This window comes from Ambystoma mexicanum, chromosome 3q (genome assembly GCF_040938575.1).
Source record: "Ambystoma mexicanum isolate Mex_15411 chromosome 3q, UKY_AmexF1_1, whole genome shotgun sequence".
Taxonomy (NCBI): domain Eukaryota; kingdom Metazoa; phylum Chordata; class Amphibia; order Caudata; family Ambystomatidae; genus Ambystoma; species Ambystoma mexicanum.
This window is the reverse complement of record NC_090926.1, coordinates 264,930,187-264,954,774: the sequence shown is the minus strand read 5'-3', so window position 1 is coordinate 264,954,774 and position 24,588 is coordinate 264,930,187. Positions and strand designations below refer to the sequence as shown.

The 24,588-nt window shown below is 48.1% G+C and overlaps 1 protein-coding gene across 4 annotated transcripts in view; it reads left to right on the top strand.

The window, feature by feature from the left end:
* The window catches only part of ITGA7 (integrin subunit alpha 7), a 438,414-nt gene that overhangs the window by 215,936 nt on the left and 197,890 nt on the right, over positions 1-24,588 (top strand). For all 4 annotated transcript variants that reach the window (XM_069653721.1, XM_069653720.1, XM_069653723.1 and 1 more), the window contains exons 3-4: positions 6,127-6,206; positions 22,524-22,779. In XM_069653721.1, the coding sequence (XP_069509822.1) occupies positions 6,127-6,206; positions 22,524-22,779 (336 nt within the window). The remainder of the gene's footprint in view (positions 1-6,126; positions 6,207-22,523; positions 22,780-24,588) is intronic.

The window sequence follows — 24,588 nt, the reverse complement described above, 5'->3', positions numbered from 1 at the left end:
TCGCTTCCACAGACCTGTCTTCTGTCTTCATAACAAAGCAATCCATCGACCGGGACTTATTTTAGGATGGCACACTGCTATTCAACGTAAGTAAAACCCATATATATATAAAAATAGTTAGAGTTATTGCTTACTTTAGTCTGTCTTCCGCTGAACTGAAAAGCTATTATAATTGTATGTTACACCAAAAGGTCTTACTCACCTAGCATAACTGTGTGTTATCCTGAATATGGTTATAGGTTTCTACTGTCACTTGAATGAGTGTTCCACTATTCAGAAAAGTACACTCACAGGTTGGTTCACTAAGTGATTCCTTAACTGAGTGTCACTGCACAACTGCTAGGGTCTACTACTCCTGTATTACTGAAAGTAATCAGAAGGTAACTTATGGTTTTGCTCCCCATGAATAGCTGTGTCCTATACTAACTGTTTGATATAGTCTGACTTGCATAGAAATACTGTTATTTTTCCGAACAAGGTTTATGTTTTGGTCGGTGTACTTTAAAGCACTGTGTTGTGTTTTATAATGTGTTTATGATTCTATGACCAAGTGCTTACCCCCCAAGATTTATCTTGGCCTAACCTGTATTTATAATCCTTTATTTGTATAATACTTCTGGTTGTCAGTGTTTCTGTTGAACCATTGGTATACTACAAGTTATTTTTTTTACTTTCTTACAGCCCTTTCTCCCTCCTAAGATAAGCCTGGATGCTCCGTCTATGCTACCATATACTCAGGTGGTTCAGCCTTATACTACGAGTGGAGTCTTGTACTGTCTCAGTTGAACGGTTTTACTAAGCCCTTAGTTGGACTTCAGAAAAACTGTCCTAACACACAGAACATAGTAGCTCATTCAAACATGCATTCAAACAGCATTTATTTGCTTATTCAAACACACATTCATGCAGTCAAACAGCATTTTTACAGCACTTCCTCGCTTATTGAAACACACATTCATGCATTCAAGCCCTAGCTACCCCGAAATGACGTTCGTGGAACCGAAGCAAGTACACCTGCATGGTCCCAAAGGTGTGCACTTGTGAATGCACTCAGGTGGTTTCCGACAGTATGGATATGCCTTTGCTTGGTTGTTATACACAGTACAAAGGGTCATGCTGTTTAGTATGGTAATTGCTGAAGCACATTTATCAAATCACTGCACTGTTTAAAAAATGTAAAAACGGGTCCACATGAAAGAGGTACCTTAAAAGGCCTTTGTGACAGTGCTCACATATGAGCAAATACCTAAGCCATTGGCCAATGAAGCAGAAGAGACTAAAACGTAGGAGTGACCACACCAGGACAATGATAATTGCAAACCCTGTCTTATTACAAATGTGTATTATATGCATATGAGGTATGAATGCTATCCTGCTCAGAGTGTTTTGCAGAAAGGGGTCTTTGAGTCCTACAATGGGAGAGATTTGTAAGTTGACAATCAGCTATTAAGTATTCAGGAATTATGTGGTCTTCCCCTCTGGAAAGAGAAGAATACTGCATCTCTCCCGATGGGGTCGCCTTTCCCCGGTAGCCGTCACCTCGTAGGTGATCTTCCCTCATGAAACCACCTCCAAGGTCAGGATCAGGTAGTGACTGCCATTCGCTGGCCACATGAGCGGAGGTCCCAGGCTGCAGATCAGTGATGAATCCACAGGATCCAGCACAGTTTTGTGAAAAATGAAATGAGTGCCAAGCCCAGTGTGCATTAATCAGTTATTCAATCATACAACCCTTTTATCATAGACATACTTGAAAAATATAAAGATATGCGGTCATCCCTTAGTTCCCAAAATTATCTGTTGCTAAGCAAAGCAGCCAGGATCCCTCATTTGTGCTATTATCCCCCGCTCCCTTTTCTCATACTGTTATTCTGAAATAGTACAATGGGAGTGCAATAAACTGCTCATATCGGAATGAGAACCTTTGTCTTTTCATAAAGCTTTTCCAGAAAAATAGGCAGACCTGTTTAGAGTAAAAGCTAAACTGTGAAACTGACAAATCAATTTGGTTGTAAATTGTGAATTCACCAAAACAACTTGCTTGAACACCTTTTTTCAAAGAATATTGAGCCAGACTGAGTATGTTTTGTATTATAATTTGTTCTGTATGCACTGTTTTGAATTTTCAAACTCCAATTTAAAGTCTTGGAACATTTGTTTGTTTTTTGTGTTTTCTAAAAACAATTTCTTACAATTGTTTTCTTTTTTTAATTCGTTTTGATATATGGAAACTCAATTTTCAATGAAACAACAAAATAAATTGTCTTTTTTGTAAAAATGTATGTTTACATTCAGACCGTTAATGGAAGTTAGCATTGATATCTGTTTTCTGGGTACACGCATTTGAACAAGAAAAATGTGATTTCTAAAATAACAAATTAGCAGCTTTGGGACCAATTGTATTTTTATCTCTGTGACCCCCGCCATATGCTGCATCACACGGCCCCCTATTACCGTTTAATAAATAAATAAAATCAATGCAACATAACTTCTATAAGAAAATAGTTTATATGTTTTTTGTGCATTTTGATCATTTGCTTTGCCCAATAAGGGAAGTATAACATTCTTATCGTTCTTACTATAACTATAATGTATACAAGAAGTGATCACTAAGAAGGAACATTGTACAATTTTTAAAAGGGCAGTTTACAATGGTAATACAATTAAATAATGTTCTTCTTTAAAAAAAAAAAAGTTGCATATTTTGTCAGGAATGCACACCATTTTGTTTCACAAAATGTCCTGCCTTCGTGAAAAAGGGTTGCTCTTAGATGAAAACCAATGATCTATTTCTTCTGTGAGCACCAATGCAAGTTTAACGTCTGCCTGATGGCTGCTGATTAGTTGGCAGTGCTGCAGAACCCACACAGCTAAGAGGCAAAAAGAGGATGTTAGAGAAATCTGCTTTCAAACAGGCAGTGTTGGAAATCGGCAAAAGATTGGGGAATTTGACGTAATCTAAAGCAGAATCGTTTTGAGATCGACAACTCTCATGGATGTTCATTAAGCTCACAGACAGACAAGCGCGCACACATTTCACCATGTTTGGACCCTCCCAGCGGGATGTACACTTCACATACTTTGTCACCAATGGCACTCGAGCCCGGGTCAGTGGTTTGGGTGATCCCAACAAACTTCAGTGGTGTAACAGGTAGCAAGTGAGGACAAACATACACTGATATGTGCTTAGAAAATAACATTCTGCATATTTATCTGTACACAAGATACATGCTATGTTACATTAATATGACATTAAACTGTATATGCTCAATGTAGATTTCCCTAAATAATCCATATGCAGAAAGTAACTGTGTATTCAAATCACACTGGTAAATGGCACATTTAAGCACTACAGAAAAGGAACACAGTAATGTATTTTGTTGAAGTGCCTTGTTTGGTGGGCATGTGTTAGCAAATGACATCACTCAGCCTATCGCTTGCGATGCAGGTCTCTGAATTTAGTCCCGCCCTCAGTCATTCGCCATCATTCAAACCACTCCCCAAACCCATAGTGAGTGGTACCCCAGAGTCATTTTCTTTTCCATTTGCAGCACTGGTCACCATCCTCTCACAGGGGCCAGGGTAGGGTAGGGTGACCAGATTTTCAAAACAAAAAACCGGGACGGCCAACAACATAAAAGAGGGACTACCCCATCGCAGCCCACCAATTACCGCCCCTCCCCCAACACGCCCTCACAACCACCCCCAACCATATTTCCAGCACTTCTCCTTTCTATATACTGTATATAATATCATTTGTGCAGTTTTGTCTGTGAATCGTGGCATGGTAATTGAAAACGAGCGTGAGCTCTAATTGATATTACATAGCTTGCAGTACAATCATTTCCAAGCCAGTCTCTGTGGCACAGTCAGTAAGTATTCTGCCTTGTTCGACCCGGACTGTCCCAGGAAAACCTGGGTGTCTGGTCACCCTAGGCCAGGGCCCACATCTGGGCATACCCGTCCCACTGGGGGTGACAACAGAAACGCAAAACATATGATGGCTGATAGGTTTAGAATTAATCTTAACCCCTGGCAAGCCTCCAGACCATTGTTTGTTCTTCACCTGCCACCACATTACAAAAAGGGGAAAGACCATGTGATAGCAGCATAGGACATCTACTCCTGGCTCATATTTTTATATCCATTGCTGTAGGGAAGACATCTGGTCAGGAAGGTCAGTTGCGGGGGAGTGCCGGCAAACAAAGCCTTGGCTCTGGGACAATATTTGGAGACTGCTGGGCTGAGCCAGGGCTAGCCTCAGCCCACTTAAGGCCCTGAGATTCATAGCAAGTGAACAAATAACTGTGTTATTCCTCATTTGCTGTGATTATGACACAAGCAAACTGTCATAATGAAACAAACAGAACGCAGGCACCACGAGGCTCATCACCCAACCATCAATCTGCGTGTTGGGGTGTCAAAGGCACAGCACAGCGTGAGGGACTCACTCCTCTGCTTGAATTTCAGGCGATGGGAGTTTTACGGAAACGAGGAACATGTGCAGCTGCAGAGCCAAGCCAAATTGATGACGAAAAGGTATATGCAAACACACACCAAGGATCTACCGCGACACCGTTTAAGGCCGCTGTAGATACTCGGGCGCCCTCTAGCGGCCAAAAATATTACTTATTTCATAGACTATGAGATAGCCTCATGGACTATCTCATAGTGGACTCATGGACTATAACGGTATCGAGTGCATCTTTTCTAGGTTTTAGTTAGGAGAGATGAGGCGCGATTGGGGTTGCTAAGCGTAATGTTTTGGATTGTTCAGACTCTTATTTTACCAAACAGTGAAGTAAAATGATTTCGCTTGTATTGCAAAACTTCCAAGTCGTTGTCATAGCGCTGCTTCGTGACATCCATTCGCCAGGTGCCAACCACATCTGAAACCGGTGGCATGCACCTGGCGGTGTACCCCGGCAGGGTCGGACGGGGGCAGAAAATTGTTTCGGGCACCAATGAAAAAGTGACCCACAGTTGCCAATGGCAATTCATTCCTTTTGTGACAGACTGAGTAGTAGGGGGAGGTTTTTGATCAAATGTGATGCAAATTGTGCATTTGAAAGAATATTCATTCAGTAACAATAGTCAAAACTACTAGCCACATGGGGAAGTAGCTTATCAAACTGGGCCAAAAAAATGGCTCACTTTGACCCAAATAAGTGGCCCACACTGTCATTTTGCATTTTTGGTACAGGCTTTGCCGTATTGTACTATTGCCATTTAGGCCAGTCCGAGCCTGTACAGCAGCTTAAAATACATATCTTTGGGCTAGGTTCATATGCAGAGTGGGGAGGACTGGTTATAAGCGAAGCGGTGTGTTTGTGCATTGTACTGACACATCTGTATGTCGAGGTCAGAACCGGCCTTGGTGGCTGGGGTGGGGGGCAAGCCGGGTGACTGCCCGGGGTGCCACATCCCCCAGGGTGCCATTAGCCCCCACCATGCCAGCTGAGGGGGTTCCCCTGAGCTGGCGTTGTAGGAGAAGGCGCAGCAGGAGGCCTTTTGCAGTTAAAAGCGCCCGCCGCTGCAGGCGCCTTTAATGACAAAAGGTGCCATTAGCCCCCCCACCACGCCAGCTCGGGGGAGTCTTTCAAGGGCTCCCTCGAGCTGGCGTAGAGGCAGAAGGCGTGGCAGGTGCCACATTGTCATTAAATGCACCCGCGGCAGCGGGCTCATTTAATGACAATAGGGTGCTGACGCGCCCTATCCATATCATTACCTCCTCGCAGGAGCGAGGAGGTTTATAAAAAGGAAATAATAAAAGTGTCCCATCCTGGCCCCGCCCCCTTCTGCCCCGCCCCCTGTTAACCAGGGGCGCGCAGAGGGTGAGGGGGGGCGCCAATGCGCCCAGGGCGCTGCTGCCCTTAAAGCCGGCCTTGGTCAAGGTACTGATTCACCAGTGGGCGAACAGAACACCAGTGAGAGGCTAAAGATGGGGAAACAACACGTACATCCTAATGGGTGGGAAGATTAATCAGGGACTCAATATGTTTTGTGTGAACCAGGTGCGGGAATGATGGTGGGATAGGAGGGTAGCTTATACTGATATAAGAGTTTAGAAATACCAGGGACTTGTTTCTTCCTCTCATCATTATTGTTGTGTTTTTCTGGTTTCAGTGGATGAAAGCAAGGAGAGCAAGGAGAACCAGTGGCTGGGTGTCAGCGTCAAGAGTCAAGGAGCTGGTGGCAAGATTGTGGTGAGTTTGGTGGGCGACCTTATACTTGGGATGAGATTCGCAGGTGTCCTTTCATGAGGTGTTGCAGTTCATGGGCAAGGCCGGGTGAAGATGTGCAGGGGTGCATTTCAACATGATGGTTGGCAGCCCTCTTGCTTAGAGCGGAAAGCAGTCTGAGGCACCTGTGTGGGGCTTAGATTATAATGGAGATAAAGAGAAGGTTAATAGCCGCCAATTATCACGAGACAGTGAGCCAGCAGGGAGTTGGAACACTGAATGCCTGCTGAATAGCTATGAATCCTTCTTTATAAGCAAGTGGATAACATGGATGAACCAGCGTTTAAAAGCAACACAGTGATAACACTTCTGTTTTCCCCAATGGAAGTGACAGCCGGACGGGCTCAAGCAAATGCAGCTTGTAAGGCGATTGCTCAAAGTGCTCACTGTAAGCCACAGAACATATAAGTAATATATGAAGGAATATATTGCAGTGATTAGACTGATGACTGGCAATATGGGGCCAGTTGCTGCCCCCCCCTGAGAGTCTAGGCCCCTTGCATTTGATAAGGTTAAAAGGCTGTGACGCCGTCCCTGTTTATGGGAGACTTCTAGAGGGGGGCAGATTTATTTGTCCCTTCTTATGGGGCGACTGCTTTATGCTTGCTCTTTCGTATGCATGTCTGTTTTATGCATTCTCTATGGTGGGTGGACGTTAGCATCGTGGATGTCTTCATCTTTTGCGCACCCTTTAGTCTATGCGGCCTAAGCTCCACCTTCCAACTACAAAGGGGTGAAGCTGAAGAGGTGCAATACCACATTCTAACATCCTATCAGTTTTTAAGGGCACACTGATTAACACAGCCTCGTAATTACCACAATTATCTTTAAACCGAAGGCGTAGTCGATTCATTGTGTGGTGGTGGGGCTTATGTCACCCCCAAATGACTAGCACCTCATATTTCAAGCTGCGTGGACCCAGGATCATCTGCGGCAGAAAGATGGTTTCTTTGCCAAGTGACCTCACTGTCATGAAAGTGAGGGCACATGCCCATCTGAGACTGCAGCCTGTCAGACATTTACTATGAGGGGGGAAGCAGGAGGGTGAGCGGAAGTAGCCACTTGTTCCTCAGGTGGCTGGTTGCAAAGCTTCGAGTGGGGCTCTTTGTGCCTCCACCTGACGTGCCTCTCAGTCTAAGGGTGTTTCATGGATCACAGGTTCTCCCTGGAAGGCTGTTTGGTCACACACCATCCTGGAAGTCAGGGGAGTGTCCCCCTGAGAGCCACTCAGCTCTCTGCTATTACGTAACGAGGATGCCAAGACTGGAGCCTTTTAGGTTAAAGTGCTATTTGACTTATCGGCTGTCCCAGTGCAGAACCTCCTGAAACAAACAAAAATCCCCTAACTTTTCCATAGGAATATACCGAGTCGTCTCAGTGCGAGTAAAGGACTTCTCAACCGGGAGGTGTTGTGGTGAGTCTGCAGTGAGTCTGTTATGAAAGGGAGATGTTGTAATGTAGTCTTGTCCTGCCACTGGCCTGGATGTTTGCTGTAGAATGTTGGTGCATGAATGCAGCTCAGGAGAATGTTGGGTGGATCTGTGTGTGAATGTTCTGTGAGTGTCAGTTGGGGGCCTGAGCTGGGTTGAATGGATGGCCGGTGGGTCTGCTCCTTTGTTAGTGATGTTTATACCTTCCTATGTTCCTGTCCATGTCTACGCATGCTGTAAATACATGAAGAGTAACTGGAGTATTGTACAGATTGTACTCATGTGAATAAAGCCTACCTGGAACCAAACCTAGACTACAGCTGGTCTGTACTTCAGTGATGCATCCTGAATGTCTAGCATAAGGCTTTACAACAGGAGGGCTTTTCGCTGGGGAGGAGGTCACTTGGTAGGTGTAATTGGCCAGTGGCAATATCATTGGATGGTGAGGATTGTGGTCGAAGAATAATATAAGACGTTGGGACCATTCATTTCAATGTTTTCCAAATAGTGTGTCACTTATTCTTCCAAGCAGTAAAAGCAGAAGAGCTTTAATGCAGATAATATAGTGCATTTGATGGTTTTTTTTTTTACCACTGTGGAGTAACAAGTAACAACGGGGATTTCTTGTCTTATACAGAGAAGACAGCAAATAAAAAACATTAGACCTTTTCTAGCAACACCCTGGGTCCTGTTGATCGCAGATTTGGAATATACAGCAAATATCCCCTATTTCGCACTGCTGGCGGTAATTTGGACCAGCCCTTCAGAGAATCACTAGGTCTTTCTTATGCTTTCACCACTGGTGGGTTGGGGGGGCTCATCACAGAGCTGATCTACACAGGGGGAGGTGAGTGCATTGATGGGCATCTTTCATAGGCCGCAGCCGCATGCGCGTGCCCTTATGTTTCTGTATTTATGAATGCGTCACCTTGCCAGTGTGCCTTCTTGGGTGTCCTTGCTTGTGGATCGCATGAGTGTGTGTAGATAGATGTGTTTAATTTCTGTGTTCTGTAGATTTGATATATGTTCAAATGTCTGTTACTGTGTCGTGCCTGTGTGTGTCTGTATTTTTCCATCAGTCTTTCAGTGTGTGTCTGGGTGGTGCAAGTATGAATTTGTGAGCTTCTTCACTGTGTGTGTGTGTTCGGCCTGTCTCTGTCGGGCGCCATGATGACAAGCCGCAGGAGCTTCTGAACCCCGCAGCTTTGGTGTGAGTATCGGACCGAAGCGAGACCTTGTGTGCTGTTGGTGTGGTTTATGTGTTGTTTGTATGTTGTTGTTGCGGTATGGTGAAGTGTGTGCGGTTTGCTGGACGAGAGATGCTTGTGTAGATTTTCCGATGAATTAGGTATGCAGAGGTTTGAGGAAGGGTTAGTGGTTTGTTTCTCCTAATCCTTGCAGATCCTTCCTATATAACTAGTGTTCCTGTGGTTACGCTTAGTTGCTACTTTCCTTTCCATCTAACTGTTGTGGACGATGGTGCGGCGCATTCCTGGCTATGTTGTATTTTACCCAGTGTAATGGGAAGTGGTTTGTCTGGTCCCCCATTTGATTTGGTGCTGTCGATTGGCTGTCTCCTACTCCCTCGCTGTCTATTTGCCGGTAGTCTCATGATGCTTGGTGTAATTCGGGGTCAGGATACTATTGGTAATTGTCCTTGTCCTTCCGACCTGATCTAGCTAATTATTCAGTCTTTTGTGTCATCCTGCCATTGCTATCTCTCAGTTGGCAAGTTTGATGGGCGCACATAGAAAGCTTTGCAGTGCAGAGACACTGCTCCCCCTGGAGGTTAGTTTAGTCTCATGATGGGCCTACATAGAAAGCTTTGCAGTGCAGAGACATTGATGCCGCTGGAGGTTAGCATAGTCTCATGATGGGCGCATATAGAAAGCTTCGCAGTGCAGAGACACTGCTCCCTCTGGAGGTTAGCGTTGTCTCATGATGGGCCTACATAGAGAGCTTTGCAGTGCAGAGACACTGCTCCCCCTGGAGGTTAGCGTAGTCTCATGATGGGCGCACCTAGAAAGCTTTGCATTGCAGTCACTGCTCCCCCTGGAGGTTAGCGTAGTCTCATGATGGGCGCATATAGAAAGCTTTGCAGTGCAGAGACACTGCTCCCCCTGGAGGTTAGCGTTGTCTCATGATGGGCCTACATAGAGAGCTTTGCAGTGCGGAGACACTGCTCCCCCTGGAGGTTAGCGTAGTCTCATGATGGGCCCACATAGAAAGCTTTGCAGTGCAGAGACACTGCTCCCCCTGGAGGTTAGTTTAGTCTCATGATGGGCCTACATAGAAAGCTTTGCAGTGCAGAGACACTGCTCCCCCTGGAGGTTAGCGTAGTCCCATGATGGGCGCATATAGAAAGCTTTGCAGTGCAGAGACACCTCTGAGGTTAGCGTAGTCTCATGATGGGCCTACATAGAAAGCTTTGCAGTGCAGAGACATTGATGCCCCTGGAGGTTAGTGTGGTCTCATGATGGGCACACATAGAAACTTTGCAGTGCAGAGACACCTCTGAGGTTAGTGTAGTCTCATGATGGGCGCACATAGAAAGCTTTGCAGTGCAGAGACACTGAGGACCCTGGAGGTTAGCGTAGTCTCATGATGGGCACACATAGAAAGCTTTGCAGTGCAGAGTCACTGCTCCCCCTGGAGGTTAGCGTAGTCCCATGATGGGCGCATATAGAAAGCTTTGCAGTGCAGAGACACTGCTCCCCCTGGAGGTTAGCATAGTCTCATGATGGGCGCATATAGAAACCTTTGCAGTGCAGGGTCACTGCTCCCCCTGGATGTTAGCGTAGTCTCATGATGGGCCTACATAGAAAGCTTTGCAGTGCAGAGAAACTGATTCCCCTGGAGGTTAGTGTAGTCTCGTGAAAGGGGGAAAAGGAAAGCTTTGCAGTGCAGAGTCACTGATCCCTCTGGAGCTTAGCGTAGTCTAATGATGGGCACACATAGAATGCTTCACAGTGCAGACACACTGCTCCCCCTGGAGGTTAGTTTAGTCTCATGATTGGCCTACATAGAAAGCTTTGCAGTGCAGAGACATTGATGTCCCTGAAGGTTAGCGTAGTCTCATGATGGGCGCACATAGAAAGCTTTGCAGTGCAGAGACACTGAGGACCCTGGAGGTTAGCGTAGTCTCATGATGGGCCTACATAGAAAGCTTTGCAGTGCAGAGAAACTGGTGTCCCTGGAGGTAGCGTAGTCTCATGATGGGCGCACATAGAAAGTTTTGTGGTGCAGAGACACTGAGGACCCTGGAGGTTAGCGTAGTCTCATGATGGGCGCACATAGAAAGCTTTGCAGTGCAGAGACACTGAGGACCCTGGAGGTTAGCGTAGTCTCATGATGGGCCTACATAGAAAGTTTTGCAGTGCAGAGAAACTGGTGTCCCTGGAGGTAGCGTAGTCTCATGATGGGCGCACATAGAAAGCTTTGCAGTGCAGAGACACTGAGGACCCTGGAGGTAAGCGTAGTCTCATGATGGGTGCACATAGAAAGCTTTGTGGTGCAGAGACACTGAGGACCCTGGAGGTTAGCATAGTCTCATGATGGGCGCACATAGAAAGCTTTGCAGTGCAGAGAAACTGGTGTGCCTGGAGGTAGCGTAGTCTCATGATGGGCGCACATAGAAAGCTTTGCAGTGCAGAGACACTGAGGACCCTGGAGGTAGCGTAGTCTCATGATGGGCGCACATAGAAAGTTTTGCAGTGCAGAGACGCTGAGGACCCTGGAGGTTAGCGTAGTCTCATGATGGGTGCACATAGAAAGCTTTGCAGTGCAGAGACATTGATGCCCCTGGAGGTTAGTGTGGTCTCATGATGGACACACATAGAAACTTTGCAGTGCAGAGACACCTCTGAGGTTAGCGTAGTCTCATGATGGGCCTACATAGAAAGCTTTGCAGTGCAGAGACATTGATGCCCCTGGAGGTTAGTGTGGTCTCATGATGGACACACATAGAAACTTTGCAGTGCAGAGACACCTCTGAGGTTAGCGTAGTCTCATGATGGGCGCACATAGAAAGCTTTGCAGTGCAGAGACACTGAGGACCCTGGAGGTTAGCGTAGTCTCATGATGGGCCTACATAGAAAGCTTTGCAGTGCAGAGAAACTGGTGTCCCTAGAGGTAGCGTAGTCTCATGATGGGCGCACATAGAAAGCTTTGTGGTGCAGAGACACTGAGGACCCTGGAGGTTAGCGTAGTCTCATGATGGGCGCACATAGAAAGCTTCGCAGTGCAGAGACACTGCTCCCTCTGGGGGTTAGCGTTGTCTCATGATGGGCCTACATAGAAAGCTTTGCAGTGCAGAGACATTGATGCCCCTGGAGGTTAGCGTAGTCTCATGATGGGCGCACCTAGAAAGCTTTGCATTGCAGTCACTGCTCCCCCTGGAGGTTAGCGTAGTCTCATGATGGGCGCATATAGAAAGCTTTGCAGTGCAGAGACACTGCTCCCCCTGGAGGTTAGCGTTGTCTCATGATGGGCCTACATAGAGAGCTTTGCAGTGCGGAGACACTGCTCCCCCTGGAGGTTAGCGTAGTCTCATGATGGGCCCACATAGAAAGCTTTGCAGTGCAGAGACACTGCTCCCCCTGGAGGTTAGTTTAGTCTCATGATGGGCCTACATAGAAAGCTTTGCAGTGCAGAGACACTGCTCCCCCTGGAGGTTAGCGTAGTCCCATGATGGGCGCATATAGAAAGCTTTGCAGTGCAGAGACACCTCTGAGGTTAGCGTAGTCTCATGATGGGCCTACATAGAAAGCTTTGCAGTGCAGAGACATTGATGCCTCTGGAGGTTAGTGTGGTCTCATGATGGGCACACATAGAAACTTTGCAGTGCAGAGACACCTCTGAGGTTAGTGTAGTCTCATGATGGGCGCACATAGAAAGCTTTGCAGTGCAGAGACACTGAGGACCCTGGAGGTTAGCGTAGTCTCATGATGGGCACACATAGAAAGCTTTGCAGTGCAGAGTCACTGCTCCCCCTGGAGGTTAGCGTAGTCCCATGATGGGCGCATATAGAAAGCTTTGCAGTGCAGAGACACTGCTCCCCCTGGAGGTTAGCATAGTCTCATGATGGGCGCATATAGAAACCTTTGCAGTGCAGGGTCACTGCTCCCCCTGGATGTTAGCGTAGTCTCATGATGGGCCTACATAGAAAGCTTTGCAGTGCAGAGAAACTGATTCCCCTGGAGGTTAGTGTAGTCTCGTGAAAGGGGGAAAAGGAAAGCTTTGCAGTGCAGAGTCACTGATCCCTCTGGAGCTTAGCGTAGTCTAATGATGGGCACACATAGAATGCTTCACAGTGCAGACACACTGCTCCCCCTGGAGGTTAGTTTAGTCTCATGATTGGCCTACATAGAAAGCTTTGCAGTGCAGAGACATTGATGTCCCTGAAGGTTAGCGTAGTCTCATGATGGGCGCACATAGAAAGCTTTGCAGTGCAGAGACACTGAGGACCCTGGAGGTTAGCGTAGTCTCATGATGGGCCTACATAGAAAGCTTTGCAGTGCAGAGAAACTGGTGTCCCTGGAGGTAGCGTAGTCTCATGATGGGCGCACATAGAAAGTTTTGTGGTGCAGAGACACTGAGGACCCTGGAGGTTAGCGTAGTCTCATGATGGGCGCACATAGAAAGCTTTGCAGTGCAGAGACACTGAGGACCCTGGAGGTTAGCGTAGTCTCATGATGGGCCTACATAGAAAGTTTTGCAGTGCAGAGAAACTGGTGTCCCTGGAGGTAGCGTAGTCTCATGATGGGCGCACATAGAAAGCTTTGCAGTGCAGAGACACTGAGGACCCTGGAGGTAAGCGTAGTCTCATGATGGGTGCACATAGAAAGCTTTGTGGTGCAGAGACACTGAGGACCCTGGAGGTTAGCATAGTCTCATGATGGGCGCACATAGAAAGCTTTGCAGTGCAGAGAAACTGGTGTGCCTGGAGGTAGCGTAGTCTCATGATGGGCGCACATAGAAAGCTTTGCAGTGCAGAGACACTGAGGACCCTGGAGGTAGCGTAGTCTCATGATGGGCGCACATAGAAAGTTTTGCAGTGCAGAGACGCTGAGGACCCTGGAGGTTAGCGTAGTCTCATGATGGGTGCACATAGAAAGCTTTGCAGTGCAGAGACATTGATGCCCCTGGAGGTTAGTGTGGTCTCATGATGGACACACATAGAAACTTTGCAGTGCAGAGACACCTCTGAGGTTAGCGTAGTCTCATGATGGGCCTACATAGAAAGCTTTGCAGTGCAGAGACATTGATGCCCCTGGAGGTTAGTGTGGTCTCATGATGGACACACATAGAAACTTTGCAGTGCAGAGACACCTCTGAGGTTAGCGTAGTCTCATGATGGGCGCACATAGAAAGCTTTGCAGTGCAGAGACACTGAGGACCCTGGAGGTTAGCGTAGTCTCATGATGGGCCTACATAGAAAGCTTTGCAGTGCAGAGAAACTGGTGTCCCTAGAGGTAGCGTAGTCTCATGATGGGCGCACATAGAAAGCTTTGTGGTGCAGAGACACTGAGGACCCTGGAGGTTAGCGTAGTCTCATGATGGGCGCACATAGAAAGCTTCGCAGTGCAGAGACACTGCTCCCTCTGGGGGTTAGCGTTGTCTCATGATGGGCCTACATAGAAAGCTTTGCAGTGCAGAGACATTGATGCCCCTGGAGGTTAGTGTGGTCTCATGATGGGCACACATAGAAACTTTGCAGTGCAGAGACACCTCTGAGGTTAGCGTAGTCTCATGATGGGCGCACATAGAAAGCTTTGCAGTGCAGAGACACTGAGGACCCTGGAGGTTAGCGTAGTCTCATGATGGGCACACATAGAAAGCTTTGCAGTGCATAGTCACTGCTCCCCCTGGAGGTTAGCGTAGTCCCATGATGGGCGCATATAGAAAGCTTTGCAGTGCAGAGACACTGCTCCCCCTGGAGGTTAGCATAGTCTCATGATGGGCGCATATAGAAAGCTTTGCAGTGCAGAGACACTGCTCCCCCTGAAGGTTAGCATAGTCCCATGATGGGCGCATATAGAAACCTTTGCAGTGCAGAGTCACTGCTCCCCCTGGATGTTAGCGTAGTCTCATGATGGGCCTACATAGAAAGCTTTGCAGTGCAGAGAAACTGATTCCCCTGGAGGTTAGTGTAGTCTCGTGAAAGGGGGAAAAGGAAAGCTTTGCAGTGCAGAGTCACTGATCCCTCTGGAGCTTAGCGTAGTCTAATGATGGGCACACATAGAATGCTTCACAGTGCAGACACACTGCTCCCCCTGGAGGTTAGTTTAGTCTCATGATTGGCCTACATAGAAAGCTTTGCAGTGCAGAGACATTGATGTCCCTGAAGGTTAGCTTAGTCTCATGATAGGCCTACATAGAAAGCTTTGCAGTGCAGAGACATTGATGCCCCTGGAGGTTAGTGTGGTCTCATGATGGACACACATAGAAACTTTGCAGTGCAGAGACACCTCTGAGGTTAGCGTAGTCTCATGATGGGCGCACATAGAAAGCTTTGCAGTGCAGAGACACTGAGGACCCTGGAGGTTAGCGTAGTCTCATGATGGGCCTACATAGAAAGCTTTGCAGTGCAGAGAAACTGGTGTCCCTGGAGGTAGCGTAGTCCCATGATGGGCGCACATAGAAAGCTTTGTGGTGCAGAGACACTGAGGACCCTGGAGGTTAGCGTAGTCTCATGATGGGCGCACATAGAAAGCTTTGCAGTGCAGAGACACTGAGGACCCTGGAGGTTAGCGTAGTCTCATGATGGGCCTACATAGAAAGCTTTGCAGTGCAGAGAAACTGGTGTCCCTGGAGGTAGCGTAGTCTCATGATGGGCGCACATAGAAAGCTTTGCAGTGCAGAGACACTGAGGACCCTGGAGGTAAGCGTAGTCTCATGATGGGTGCACATAGAAAGCTTTGTGGTGCAGAGACACTGAGGACCCTGGAGGTTAGCGTAGTCTCATGATGGGCGCACATAGAAAGCTTTGCAGTGCAGAGAAACTGGTGTGCCTGGAGGTAGCATAGTCTCATGATGGGCGCACATAGAAAGCTTTGCAGTGCAGAGACACTGAGGACCCTGGAGGTAGCGTAGTCTCATGATGGGCGCACATAGAAAGTTTTGCAGTGCAGAGACGCTGAGGACCCTGGAGGTTAGCGTAGTCTCATGATGGGTGCACATAGAAAGCTTTGCAGTGCAGAGACATTGATGCCCCTGGAGGTTAGTGTGGTCTCATGATGGACACACATAGAAACTTTGCAGTGCAGAGACACCTCTGAGGTTAGCGTAGTCTCATGATGGGCCTACATAGAAAGCTTTGCAGTGCAGAGAAACTGGTGTCCCTGGAGGTAGCGTAGTCTCATGATGGGCGCACATAGAAAGCTTTGCAGTGCAGAGACACTGAGGACCCTGGAGGTTAGCCTAGTCTCATGATGGGCCTACATAGAAAGCTTTGCAGTGCAGAGAAACTGGTGTCCCTGGAGGTAGCGTAGTCTCATGATGGGCGCACATAGAAAGCTTTGCAGTGCAGAGACACTGAGGACCCTGGAGGTAAGCGTAGTCTCATGATGGGTGCACATAGAAAGCTTTGTGGTGCAGAGACACTGAGGACCCTGGAGGTTAGCGTAGTCTCATGATGGGCGCACATAGAAAGCTTTGCAGTGCAGAGAAACTGGTGTGCCTGGAGGTAGCGTAGTCTCATGATGGGCGCACATAGAAAGCTTTGCAGTGCAGAGACACTGAGGACCCTGGAGGTAGCGTAGTCTCATGATGGGCGCACATAGAAAGTTTTGCAGTGCAGAGACGCTGAGGACCCTGGAGGTTAGCGTAGTCTCATGATGGGTGCACATAGAAAGCTTTGCAGTGCAGAGACATTGATGCCCCTGGAGGTTAGTGTGGTCTCATGATGGACACACATAGAAACTTTGCAGTGCAGAGACACCTCTGAGGTTAGCGTAGTCTCATGATGGGCCTACATAGAAAGCTTTGCAGTGCAGAGACATTGATGCCCCTGGAGGTTAGTGTGGTCTCATGATGGACACACATAGAAACTTTGCAGTGCAGAGACACCTCTGAGGTTAGCGTAGTCTCATGATGGGCGCACATAGAAAGCTTTGCAGTGCAGAGACACTGAGGACCCTGGAGGTTAGCGTAGTCTCATGATGGGCCTACATAGAAAGCTTTGCAGTGCAGAGAAACTGGTGTCCCTGGAGGTAGCGTAGTCTCATGATGGGCGCACATAGAAAGCTTTGCAGTGCAGAGACACTGAGGACCCTGGAGGTAAGCGTAGTCTCATGATGGGTGCACATAGAAAGCTTTGTGGTGCAGAGACACTGAGGACCCTGGAGGTTAGCGTAGTCTCATGATGGGCGCACATAGAAAGCTTTGCAGTGCAGAGAAACTGGTGTGCCTGGAGGTAGCGTAGTCTCATGATGGGCGCACATAGAAAGCTTTGCAGTGCAGAGACACTGAGGACCCTGGAGGTAGCGTAGTCTCATGATGGACGCACATAGAAAGTTTTGCAGTGCAGAGACGCTGAGGACCCTGGAGGTTAGCGTAGTCTCATGATGGGTGCACATAGAAAGCTTTGCAGTGCAGAGACACTGAGGACCCTGGAGGTTAGCGTAGTCTCATGATGGGCCTACATAGAAAGCTTTGCAGTGCAGAGTCACTGATCCCTCTGGAGCTTAGCGTAGTCTAATGATGGGCACACATAGAATGCTTCACAGTGCAGACACACTGCTCCCCCTGGAGGTTAGTTTAGTCTCATGATGGGCCTACATAGAAAGCTTTGCAGTGCAGAGACATTGATGCCCCTGGAGGTTAGTGTGGTCTCATGATTGGCCTACATAGAAAGCTTTGCAGTGCAGAGACATTGATGCCCCTGAAGGTTAGCGTAGTCTCATGATGGGCCTACATAGAAAGCTTTGCAGTGCAGAGACATTGATGCCCCTGGAGGTTAGTGTGGTCTCATGATGGACACACATAGAAACTTTGCAGTGCAGAGACACCTCTGAGGTTAGCGTAGTCTCATGATGGGCGCACATAGAAAGCTTTGCAGTGCAGAGACACTGAGGACCCTGGAGGTAGCGTAGTCTCATGATGGGCGCACATAGAAAGCTTTGTGGTGCAGGGACACTGATCCCTCTCGGGGTAAGTGTTCATTCTGGATGCGCACGCACAGATGGAATAGCCCAATGGAGATGCCGATCTCACTGGGAGAAATGTCCTGTCACTGGGTGCATGCATTGTAGAAATACTTTCACCAGCCTCGACCGGGTGGATATTGTTCGTTCAGGCTAGATGTTTCCACTGACCTTAACATTGCCCCTCGCGGGGCAACCTGATAATGACGAGCTTCTCGTGTGTGTGCTACTGCCAGTCACTCAGAACTGTTCCTGTGCAATCTCCTTGGCCAAACGCTGCTCTCCCACGTATCGATCAGAAGGGGGTGCTTTGGAGATGTTCAGAAATCTTCAGTATATAGTCTTTCTTCTTCTTTCCGGATTAGGGCCTCCCAAAGAGGAATCGTTTGTTAAAGTACCTACTCACTATAGATCCTGGAATGAATGGCAGTTCTGGAACCCTTTGCCTGGAAGTTCCAATACAGGCTAAGCACAGAATCTTCCCTCCATCGTGGCTTGGGGAAGAAACCAATTCCTCTACAAGACTATCAAGGAAGAAACTAACGCTGGACCAATCACTTTCCCCAACCAGACACCCAAAATCCCACCAAACTGATTTCTCACATACTATTAAAACCCTAGACTTATACCGGTGGAAGCTTTGCCGCAGGCTATGACCTACTGCTAGGCGCCTGGAAGACCTGACAGTCTGGGGTGTCTTTCTGTACATGCCGCTATGTGTGGGGCTGTTCAATACTCCCACTGTCAAAACTTCAGCATTGGGTCCTGTTAAAGAGGAGTCTATCAGTTGCTGCAGGTTCAGAGACAGGGGTGGGTACAACAGGGCAGTGCTTGCCCTTATTTCACCCAAGTAAGTCAGCTAGGGGGAGCCTCTCTATGTGGCTTTTAGGTCAGAAGCAAACTTAGGCTTCAATTGATAGGAGCCTGCTTTGGGACCCTGAGCGTTATGTCTGATCCTTTATGGCTGGCAGAGAGGGGACAGGTGCTGGAATCATTTCCAGTTGCAAAGGGGGTGCAGCAGGGGTGCTTATTAGTGCCACTCCCGTTCCACCAAGCTATCAAGCACCGCACCAGTGAATTGCTGGAAGCAGCCTGGGATGCGCCGAGGTTGGGTGGGGTAAAACCCCCTATTCACCTCTTTGCTGAAGATGCGGCTCTGTTATCTGGAACATCAGCAGGCATGAAGACATTCTGTGGTGCCATAGAAAGGTTTCTCGGGCTGGGAAATTGGTGATAAATTCTCCCAAGAGGGCAACCATGCTGATAGGTAGCGGGGGCAGTCAGGCAGTCATTTCCTTTCAGCGGGCTCTCCATGTTTTCAGCTACCTGGGGGTGGGATCTTCTTTCTCACTCCCATGGGCACATCCAGTGGAGAAAGGGTAGTCGCCCTGGAGCAGACTGCAGGGCCAGTGCTGAGCTGTAGCGTCCCCTTTTGGCTGAACACCGTTAAAGAAAAGTCCTGCATGTGTATCTGGGAAAGGTTGTTGCAGAGACACCACATGGGGCAGAACTCCACGCGTTTGGAGAAAGAGGCCCACACCAAGTTTCTGTAAAACCCGCTTTATGTTCTGTGTTTTGGGAACAGAAACTGGAGTCAGGGCAATTGAAGAACAGATGAGGGTAAATCCCCTCCTTTTTTGGGCAGGCTCAATCCTGCTGGCAAGAGTAACTGATATGGCTGGGGCGGATTGGGTGCTCTGGCTTTCATTGTTAAAATTACTCTGCAGAAATTGCGACTTACAAGAATTTTGGATTTCCCTGCTGCCATGCAAAGGTCTGATCTGATGGAGTGTGTGATGTGAGGAGTACTGGGCAGAGGAAGAGCAGGCAGGTGCATGCAGGAGCACGCACGTTCATGGTCTACTTTAAGAACCTGCACACAGGGCTGAGGACTATGCATCTGTGATGGCCCCTCTTGAAACAAGGAAGCTCTATTTATTGCCTCTGCTCACAGGGGTTGGCAGGTGCGCGACTAGAGATCTTGCTGTCTACCCTTCTGTGTGGAGGGATCTGAAATCACCTTGCATTTCTTTCTTTTCTGCTCTCTGACATTTAGACTCAGAAAAACATGACTGAGGCTTATATTTGTAGAAGGGGGGGGTGGGGTGTTGGGATCTGTCAGAGTAGTTGTGGACTTAGTATTGCTGTGTCACAGATGACCTAAAGAACACGCCAACTGCCAGAGATGGCTCAGGATTTTCATTAAATCCTTGGTAGGGCGCTAATGGCCACCCATGACTCTCTCGTAAGCAGTTTCCATCCTAGCTCAGGCATCACTACCCTCGTGCTAACTATAATTATAAGTATAAAGCTTAATGACTCCTACTGTAAAAGCCATCCAAACATAAGGTCGTATTTAAAGGGATTCGCCCTTTCTCTTGAAACTCCCTCAGGGACTTCCTAGTCCGGGCTACTCAAACCTCTTCCTTTCGCACACTGATCTTCCCCTCCCTATGTCTCTCTATTCTTCTCCTCTCTCACAGCTTCTCTCATCCCTCCAGCTCCACCCATCTTCTCTCATCCTAATTCTTCCCGCTCTGTTCCTCTGATGGCTCTCCCTTATTACAACCTCTGATGTTACCTACTCCTGCTCCCTACCTCCATTCTCCCCTCTCCATTCTACTACTACTTCCCGGATCTGCGTGAAATGACCGAACTAAAAAGTCTGAAGCCCAAAAGTCTGATTTTCTTTTCTCCCCCCCCCATTTCTTTGCATATATATATATATATATATAATATATATACGAAGAAATCGGGGTCAGACCTTTGGGGTTCAGACTTTTTGCCCTCAGACTTTTTTGTCCTGTTCCCTACTTCCCCCACCCTATACTTTGCAACCCTCCTTTCCCCCTCCTCACAATTACCTTCCACTCACTCTCTACACTTCTAACACTCTCACTCACTTCTCTGGCATGTAAACTCATCACACAGTCCCACTAGCTCTCACCAAACGATACCTCATCTTTTTTTCAAAACGGCACCATACTCCAGTCCACCATCCTTCCTTCTGCTGTCCTCCTGGTCTTCCACATGTTCCTCCTATGATCTCACCCAAATAACCCACCTCTTCCTGTTTTCTGTCCCTCTTTTTATCCTTCTCCCATTGGAATTGTGGCCTTAACCAATCGGTTTCTATCTTGCCTGCCCTGTTGGTGTTACAAGGATCAGTGGTTGCAAAGCGAGTGCTAAAGCCCACCTCTTTCTTCTGCGTGGGCCTCTGTGCTGCAACAATGGCAGCCCGCATTGGCGAGTATTCCAGTTTGTGTTTGGGTGCCACATTGGGGCAAATCCCCCCGGTTAGTATTTGGGAATTTGTAAGTCTTGTAGCAAGCCACTCTGTGGCACAGTGATATGAGTCTCTGTGCAGAGGCTCTGTCACTGCCTCTAGTGCGAGGTGGGTTCTGCTGTCTCTTGGTTGTGTGCCATGTTCATCAAGGCTGCACAGATCCTTGGCCTCTTTGCTTACCAGTTCTCTTCTTATTGCATGAACCACTGCTGACTGGAATGCCCACTCTGGGCGGTCTGATGGGCTGCTCTCTTGTGGGTGGTCCGGACAGGTTTCTAGAAACATGCCTGGTTATCATTTTTATGGGTACCATTCATATACAAACAGGCACTTGGGGCAGGGCCAGAAATTCCGGACCTCTCAATTGTCATCGCCCCCCTCTGGAGTACAACTGGCTCTGCCTTCCACTCAGGTAGGCCGCCCACCCCAGGTCGAGATGGGTTCCCATACCCTCGTGACAAGATCAGGTTACTGATTTTCGTCACAGACCACAGTATACTGAGCTGTAGTTTTTGCAGTCTTCTGGTACCTGGTTAGGACCTGGAAACAGCATTCGAGATGTAGAGGGAAGGAAAATGGTCACCCGGGAACAGGTCAGACAACGCCTATCCTTCACCTCTCCACAGTCATTGTAGGCATTCATTGTAGTCATCTTTGTTGGTTTTTAGTTTTTATGTTGTTAGTTTAAAGCTGTTACATTGCTGTTGTTTTACATGATTTTGGTGGTGTATTTATTTTAAAGGGTTTGTGTTTTGTTCCAAGTGCCTCTCACTCAATGCTTCCCCGTACTTATCCGAAAGGATTACCCCCTACACATCCTCCAGACCCACCAGATGTCACCTCACCAATCAGATCTACGTCCCCTCGTTCAAAAGAGCCCAAGCGGGTGGCGCAAGCTTCCAATACTTGGCACCAAAAAATTGGAACGCCCTCCCCACAGTTCTAAGAAATAAACAATCCTATACAGTTTTCAGAAAATTGCTCAAAACCAAACTGTTTAATTAAGTACTTTGCATAACGAACTGAATTCATGTCATACCAAGTCAATGTTCCGCTGTAACCTTATTTGGAACTTCTATTTCTGCCTGCACGCCTGTAACCATGTATGTAACTAAAGAATGTAACAAAAGAATGTAATCAAAAAGCCTTCTGTAACAAGCGCTACGATGCCCTTGGGCCGCCCTGCGCTATACGAAAATAAGTAAATAAATAAATAAGTAGCATCACACAATAAAGAATGATTGCTTGATAAGCCCTTTCTGGTTGTCTTGGTGCATAGGTGCGCGTGTGTGTGTGTCGCCTTTGGGGGTATGAGTATGCTCAAGGACTTATATGCATGAATATGCCCTAGTTCTCCTGTGCATGGCGGTGTAAGGAATTTTTGTTTTGTCACCTGTCTCCCCCTTGTCCTATACTCCAGGCATGTGCCCACCTGTACGAGGCCCGCCAGCGGGTGTTGCAGCCCTCGGAGACCCGGGATGTGATTGGTCGCTGCTACGTCCTAAGTGAGGACCTGACAATCAGCGACGAGCAGGATGGGGGCGAGTGGAAGTTCTGTGAGGGCCGCCCTCCAGGGCATGATCACTTTGGCTTCTGCCAGCAGGGGGCATCTGTCGGTTTTACCTCTGACAACCACTACATCATGATGGGGGCTCCGGGTACCTACAACTGGAAAGGTGAGTCGTGACCAGAGTGGGGGGGAGCATGGGATGTGAAGGGAGGGGAAAGTAAGGGGTGTGATAAATGTGTGCCTCACTCCGAGTAGTGTAGGGATGCTAGAGGTGTGTGTGTGCACTCCTCCTGGATTGGAATATTTGCAGTTGATTGCAATCCACTTCCAAGGGGTGAGCCACGTAACACCTATTTTGACTGCAAGGCCCACACATGCACTGCAACCCCCTAGAGAGAGCGAGGGTAAGGGATAGTTCACTGCAGAGGTAAAATCTGCGACGAATCACAACACAAAACGTACGTGTTTAGTGAAACTTTCCATTAAACACCACAAACACTTGGAACGTGGGGGCACATTGCGTACATTGACTGCTTTCAGAATTGATGAGGAGAAGCATGGTCACGATGAAGCTTGGCAAACCTTGAAGACAGGAACCCTTGCTGTGATCCACCCTGAAGATTCAAAATGGCCGGCGGTCTTCAGCAAGAGTTACAGTTATCATAATTGTTTAGAGATGTCAAATAACATTGAAAACATCTATATCTACTTTAATATAAATCTCTTGAGTTGGTGGGGTTTTTGAGATTAGGAAACAGGCCCGCTAGGAGTTGACTGCTCTAGAATGTTTCCTCCAGCGGTCCTGAGGAAGAGAGTAAGCAGGCATGGGCTCTTGGCACCCTACTGCACAGTAGCCAAGGACGCCTGTCAGTGGCTGCACTGATTGGCCGCATTTCCAACTAGAGACTTGCTGGATGGTCTGCCTTTCTCCGGCAGCTCCAAAGGAAAGATGGAAAAACCAGGAAAGATGCCACATGGAAATCTAAAGGTAAATCCATGCTATGTTGTCCGCGGAGACCAGCTCACAGCGATCTCTAAAAAAAAGAAAAGCATAACATCTATCCCAGTGAGACTTTTCAGCATCAGTGTACCACTGCTGGTGGTAAGGCTTAGGAGGTCGCTCAAGGCAGATCTGCCCTGTCTCCGCACATAACTAAGAGGTCCACGTGCGTCTTCTGAATGCTTCTCAATCTGCTCTTACCTCCGACCCCATAGAGGGTGTGGAGGCATCACAGCTCTACTTCCCTACACAGGTGGATATCTGAAGTCTAGCTTGAAGTCACGTGGAAGTAAATGTGCCAGTCATCAAGCCATGCGTCAACAGGGTCTTGTCCCATGGTTCATTGGGAAATGATGGGTAATCCCCACCCACCCAAGAGAAGAATTGCAAAGGTGACCCCCTAATTGGTCCTAGGCCCAGGAGAGGACGAGGGAGAGCTGCCCTGCCTGGAATTCCTACAGCGTGGCGTTACCAAGATGGGCGGGTGGCATAGATAAAGGGCAAAGGGAACGATTGGATAATAGCCACGGGAAGCCATCTCTGGCGCAACAACAGCGACAAGCCCTAAGATGCTTTAAGTAGCTGTAGGAGGCCCCCAGGAGAAGATGTAGGTGGCCCACAGGAGAAGCTGTAGGAGCCCCTCAGAAGAAGCTGTAGGAGGCCCTCATGAGAAGCTGCAGGAGGCCTTCAGGAGAAGCTGTAGGAGGCTCTCAAGAGAAGCTGTAGGAGGCCCCCAGGAGAAGCTGAAGGAGGCTCTCAAGAGAAGCTGTAGGAGGCCTTCAGGAGATGCTGTAGGAGGCCCTCGGGAGAAGCTGTAGGAGGCCCTCAGGGGAAGCTGTAGGAAGCCCTAAGGATAAGCTATAGTAGGCCCCCAGGGGAAGCTGTAGGAGGCCTTCAGGAGAAGCTGTAGGAGGCCCTTGGGAGAAGCTGTAAGAGGCCCTCAGGAGAAGCTGTAGGACTCCCCCAGGAGAAGCT